The 5,758-nt window shown below is 40.4% G+C and overlaps 1 protein-coding gene across 1 annotated transcript; it reads right to left on the bottom strand.

Moving 5' to 3' along the window:
- Nucleotides 1-1,148: 1,148 nt before the first annotated feature.
- Nucleotides 1,149-5,460, bottom strand: dazl (deleted in azoospermia-like). Its single transcript, XM_008291776.1, has 8 exons — nucleotides 5,347-5,460; nucleotides 3,457-3,548; nucleotides 2,922-2,973; nucleotides 2,763-2,829; nucleotides 2,508-2,647; nucleotides 1,900-1,980; nucleotides 1,613-1,663; nucleotides 1,149-1,193 (listed from the first exon to the last, which is right to left on the bottom strand). The coding sequence occupies exons 1-8, from the start codon at nucleotides 5,458-5,460 to the stop codon at nucleotides 1,149-1,151; spliced, it is 642 nt and encodes a 213-aa protein (XP_008289998.1).
- Between the last annotated feature and the right edge of the window lie 298 nt (nucleotides 5,461-5,758).

Raw genomic sequence — 5,758 nt, 5'->3', positions numbered from 1 at the left:
TTTCATTGAACCCCTCGAACATCATAACCGAGGTAAGCAAAGGAGCGATGCTGACGAGGCGCTACGCTGTGACAAAACTGCCTTTCATTTGAGGACACCCGACGAAATAAAATAGAGCACGAAATTAACTTTTGAGTGCTTGAAATTAATAGAATGACCAAGTGCCCCCTAATGCTGTAGTCGACAAGTTAATGAAGAGTCTTAATCGGAGAAGCATTAGACCTGAACTGGAGTTAAAGAGGAATACTCCGATGCTGAAACAACCAGATTGCAGCCAAGACATTGTTACAATATACATATATACAAACGTTTTAGGCACAGAGAGCCCTTGCAGAGGCTAAAAGACAGAAAGAAAGAAAAAACCCAAACCAAACAAACATTTAAAATAATTTCAAAATTAAATAAAAATATAAATAAGCGCAAAAAAGTGAGCATAAAAGTCTTTCCATCTTTTGTTTGGGATAATTCACAAAGAAAAACAAAGAAGGAAGGAAGGAAGGTTGTGATCCCATGTATCAGCTGGGTACGGTGAGGGTGCTCTGCTCTTCCTGTGCGACTGTCACTGTGATCCATGTGGGTTAAAAGCAGCGTACAAACAGGTCGACCCTACCAGTGGTGGTCAAAGTGGCCGGGATCAAATTGGTACAGTTAAAGTGGAAAGCTCATGCAGTCTGGTGTTAAAATGGCTCTCAAAAAGTGAGGCGAGCGAGGAGCGGCGAAGGCATTATGGGAAAAAAAACCCAAAACAAAACAGAAAAGCTCGAAGAGCTGGGTCGCTTCCAGACGTCCGGAACTTTAAGATGTCATCTTGTCGGCATTTTGACTCGCTGTAGTCGAGGCAGAGGAAAACAAGAGGAAAGAAAATCATATTACAAGAAAATAACTGTCGACTGCTTTCTCAATTACAGTCACTTTAACAGTGTTATATCAAAACTAACAACTACATGCTGGATATTTGCTTTGTGGTAAAGCAACTATAGTGAAGATTGACAAAGAGGGGATGCTGAGGACAGAAAAAGAGTGGGCTAATGATGTCCATGAAGGAGGAGGATGGTAGCTGAGAGACAGCTAACCTTAAAAAAAAAAAAAAAAAGCAGCAATTTGCAGTGGTGGTGTGTTACCTGGCGGGGGGGCTCAGCGGCTGTAGATTACAGCACAGTCAGCATAGTCTGGACTCCACAGTCCACAAAGTTCTGGAAACAGGGAATAACATTACAAAACAAGCGTGGTGAGACCAACCCACAGATATGCTTCAAAGGCTTTGAACAGCTGCCACAAACAAGCTCCTAAAAACAGCACTGCATGTGTCACGAGTCTTAAGTACACAAAATCAACTTTGTGCAGTTGGGGAAACATAGGAATTCATTGTTGATTCATGTAGTCTCTTCTTCAGGATGTCAACACAGGCCAGACAACGCCATCTAGTGGTACGCATGAATATTGCAGGTTGAGGACAACTTGGGGGACCAAAATGCACAGAACAAAAAAAAAAAAAAGGGTACACAAAATGTTTCTCCTGCAAACTGTACATGTTTCTACGACAAGCATTTTGCACCGCTTTAAACGGAATGTCCCCAACATCCACTCTTATTCCCTCTAAAGGCAGAGTCACCTGATTGACAGGCGGAGTCCTCTGGTCCGGCGTCCAGGGAGGAGGGGTGTACTGCGTGTGAGGGGAGAGGGGGTCAGCTGTCAAACCGAGGGCAACACAAAAACCCAGACTGGCTTCTAGAGGAGGGGTGGACGGTGTGGACGGTAGGGGTGGGCAGGGACAGGTGGACCTAAACCAGGCTGAAGCCTTCATTTAATATGCGGGAGCATATGTGCAGGAGCCTGGGAGACCCTGCGTGGGATACAGCTGATGAATCTGTATTTGGATGTGCGTTTGTGTGTGCGTACCTGGTAGGCGTAGGCATTCTGCGCGTAGTTCATCGGCATCTGTGGGATCATGACCCCTCCGAAGTTGGCGTAGGAGTATGGCTGCAAAATGAAGCCAGCGAGGGTCCATTAAACCACGGTAACAAACAGCGTGAAGCAGATGTTCAAATACATATTGAAAATCTTGAAACAGACTGAAAGGAAACACAATTAGCAACTTTGTCTCGCACATTTCAATGTCCCGCTGATGTTTCTGACAGCAGGCATTGTCTGAATAATTCACCAACTTGGTTATCATGAGCAAATGACATTCATCATAACATAGCCACCTTTATTTTATTTTTTGTCTTTCTTGGAAATTAAAAAAGAAAATTGACAGATTATTCTCCACCTGGTAACTCTATTCATGGCTCTGATAATGAGCATCAGCCAACCCCCTCAGAGAAAATAAGCTTCGTTTTATTTTTCAGAGTGTAATAGAAAGGTGTGTGACAGCACTGCTAATGTCACACAATGTGTTTATTTGCTTTGACGACTTGTTGTTTTTTTTTTTCTAATTTAGTCTGCCTTCCAACGGAGATACGATGCTTCATAGCTTGTGTGTGTGTGTGTGTGTGTGTGCGGCATACCTGATTGTATTGGCTGCCTCCATTGAGGATGGGCACGGGTTGCGCTACCCCTCCTCCCATGGGTGAGCAGCAGGCACAGTAGAAGTACTGCGTGGGACTCATCCAAGGATTCGGGCCAACCAGACGGGATGGGATGGACCCTTTATAGAGGAAGAAAAGCACACAGCAATAGGAAACATATTTAGTGACAACATGTTCTACTTGCACTGCCAAACAAATATCCAATGTTCTTCTGAGGAGAAACAGAATACGTACGAGAGCTCCTTCCTTTCATGATGGCAGGGCCCAGCTTGAGTTTACGGCCTTTAAAACTGATTTGTTGCTACAGCAGAAAGTATTTACAGAGAAAGTATTACTCTTACTCGGAGTGACATATAACAGAATAACAGTTTCACAGTTACGACATCCGCTCACCTCAATGATTGACTCAATGTTGACATCTTCGTTGAAGTACACAAACCCATAACTGGAAACACACAGTCGCATTATGATTTCAAATAATTACTTTTCTAAGACTTAAAAGTCAATATACAATGTGTAATTAGAAAAAAAAAAAGTGATATCATGTTATTATATTTTTGTAGAACTCATGAAAATGAACAGTCCCTGTACTGATATTCCCATACTTTCACGCAAGTTAACAATAATTAAAAAAAAAGCAGAATAGCAATTATTGTATTCGCTGCTTCGTGAATGTGACTGCAGAACAAAAATACACAAATTCATGACACCATGTTTTCTAACCCCCTTTAATAAAAAAAAAAACAAGATACCACAGCAATCCGTTTAAAACGTACCAAGCAGTAAAAACATTGGGTTATAACATCCAACACTGCAAAACTCAGTCAACTCTAATAAATAAAAACAAAACAAAGAAAAGCATTGAGGATTGTCAAGTCGTCAAAAATGTGGCGCCTACACCCGAGTGTCTCCACACAACACAACTCACCCTTTGCAGATCCCTCCACGGTAGGTGATAATTTTCACTTCCCTAACAGCGCCATATCTCGCAAAGAAGTCCCGCATTTCATTTTCATCCACCTGAAAGTTCAAATGAATTTCAAGAGAAAAAGTAGAATTTTCGTTGTCGTGCTTGACCATCGTCACCCCATTATGTGTTGTTAGAGAAAAGCAATGCAGTGCAGTTCAAAAACACTGATTTTAAACTATCGACACCGAGGAGATAAAACTTTCTGCATAAAATCGAATGTGTTGAAGTCCTATAAAAACTATCAAATGTTCACAGTGTTATTGCAAAGGTTATCTGCAGCAATTTCCCTGAGGTTTCCACCAAGGGGATCAATGAAGTTCTATTCTGTTCTATTCTATTCTTTCTTCCCTTAATTTAAAACTCAGGTGAAAGTCTGCTGGAGTTCAGAGCTGAACCCTAAAAGATGCAAAGATGTAATGTATTATAAATAACACATTTTATTTGTATTAGATTTGTTGGCAGCAAGCAGGAAGGGAAGTTATTTTGATACTGCACAACATCACATTACATATATACACACACACACACTTTCTTACACCTCATGCACATCTTTTTCCAGAGGTGGGAAGTAACGAAGTACAAATACTTCGTTACTGTACTTAAGTAGACTTGTACTTTACTTGAGTATTATTTTTTCGGACAACTTTTTACTTTTACTGCCTACATTTGAAGACAAATATCTGTACATTCTACTCCTTACATTCCCAAAACTGGCTCGTTACTGGTTTCAACCTCTGCAGATGACGACATGATGTACAAGACGTAACGACAAATGCCTTTATCTTTCCCTCTTAGTCACTGAAGCTCAACACACCCCTGCCTGCCTCAGCTGCCTGCGAGAGGCTTTTTAGCACTGCAGGACTGATGTTCAGACCCAAAAGGGCCTGTCTTCATTCAAAGAACCAGGTTCTACTGAGGCTCAATAAAAGATGTTGGTAGTCTTGAAGAGATGAGTGCTTTCACGTTAATTATAATGTTTATAATGTTGCTGAAATGGAAAGCTGTCCAGTGATTTTTTTTCTCTGTACCAGCACTGTGCAGGTTTGTAAAGGATGAAAACAATCCTATTTTGTGTTCTTAAAACATTTTTCGTTTTGCAGAGTTATCAAAAGAGGCATCGTGCATCATCGAAGCTAAAAATTCATTTGCACTTTTTACTTTTGTACTTAAGTACATTTCTGAACCTGTATTTTTTTACTTTTACTTGAGTGAAAGCATTGAGTCAGTACTTCTACTTTTACCAGAGTCTATTTTTACACAAGTATCTCTGCTTCTACTTAAGTAAAGAATGTGAGCACGTTTGCCATCTCTGTCTTTTTCCACTCACATGCATGTGCTCCCATGCTTCTTACTTGTTTACTTTTGTTCTATGTTATGTTTATGTGTCTATTTGTGTCTGTAGTTTACATGTGTATTTGTTCCTGCTGGCGCCTCTTGGCCAGGTCATGTTTGCAAATGAGAACTGGTTCTCAGACATTTTTACCTGGTAAAATAAAGGTCAAATAAATAAGTAAAATAATTTAGCATGATAAATGTGATGCAGGGTAATGGGGATTTTTGCCTGCATCTAATGCATTGCCTATTTATGCATACTTTTGAGTGAGCCTCTCACACTCTAGACACGGCATGGATGCATGACTGATATTTCTTTTGCAATTAGTGTATTCGTATGCAGGTAAGCAAATTAGTGCTTTTAGTTGCCTAGGTTACTTTTACACACGACTGTGCTTAGATTATTATAAACTTAGCATTTTACCCTCATTTATTGTCCTATTTTTGACATCTGCACTGTGTTTCTTTATTTCTGATTGAGCAGTGTGAAAGTAAACCAAGTACATCCCATCTTACCTTCATGTCGATCCCACCAACGAAGAGGGCGTTGGGAGTCAGTTTGCCCTCAGGTAGGATGAATCCATTGGACAACTTTACGGATGGTGAAGTCTGATTGGTGCTTCTGGGCATGTTGATATCCTTAGAATAAAAATATAACATTTAAATTGTGAATTTGCACAACAGGAAAACACAACGAAAGTTCTCCGCAGGGTCAGGAGTCTGTCTTGCTGCTACCACGTGACACCATTGATCCAATAAAATTGATCACTGAGTTTTTAAAAAAAATTTGCTAGATGCACATGGACTCTTGTAAGTCCACTGTGGGTGTAACACCAGCCATCCTTAACAAAAGCATGTAATAATAAAGCCTTATTTTGAGGCTTCAATTTTGTCAACATTGTTTCTTTTCTATCTTACTTTTTTGGTG

Source organism: Stegastes partitus, unplaced genomic scaffold (genome assembly GCF_000690725.1).
Source record: "Stegastes partitus isolate 25-593 unplaced genomic scaffold, Stegastes_partitus-1.0.2 Scaffold762, whole genome shotgun sequence".
Classification (NCBI taxonomy): domain Eukaryota; kingdom Metazoa; phylum Chordata; class Actinopteri; family Pomacentridae; genus Stegastes; species Stegastes partitus.
The sequence above is the reverse complement of the archived record's forward strand: the minus strand, read 5'-3'. Positions and strand labels throughout refer to the sequence as shown.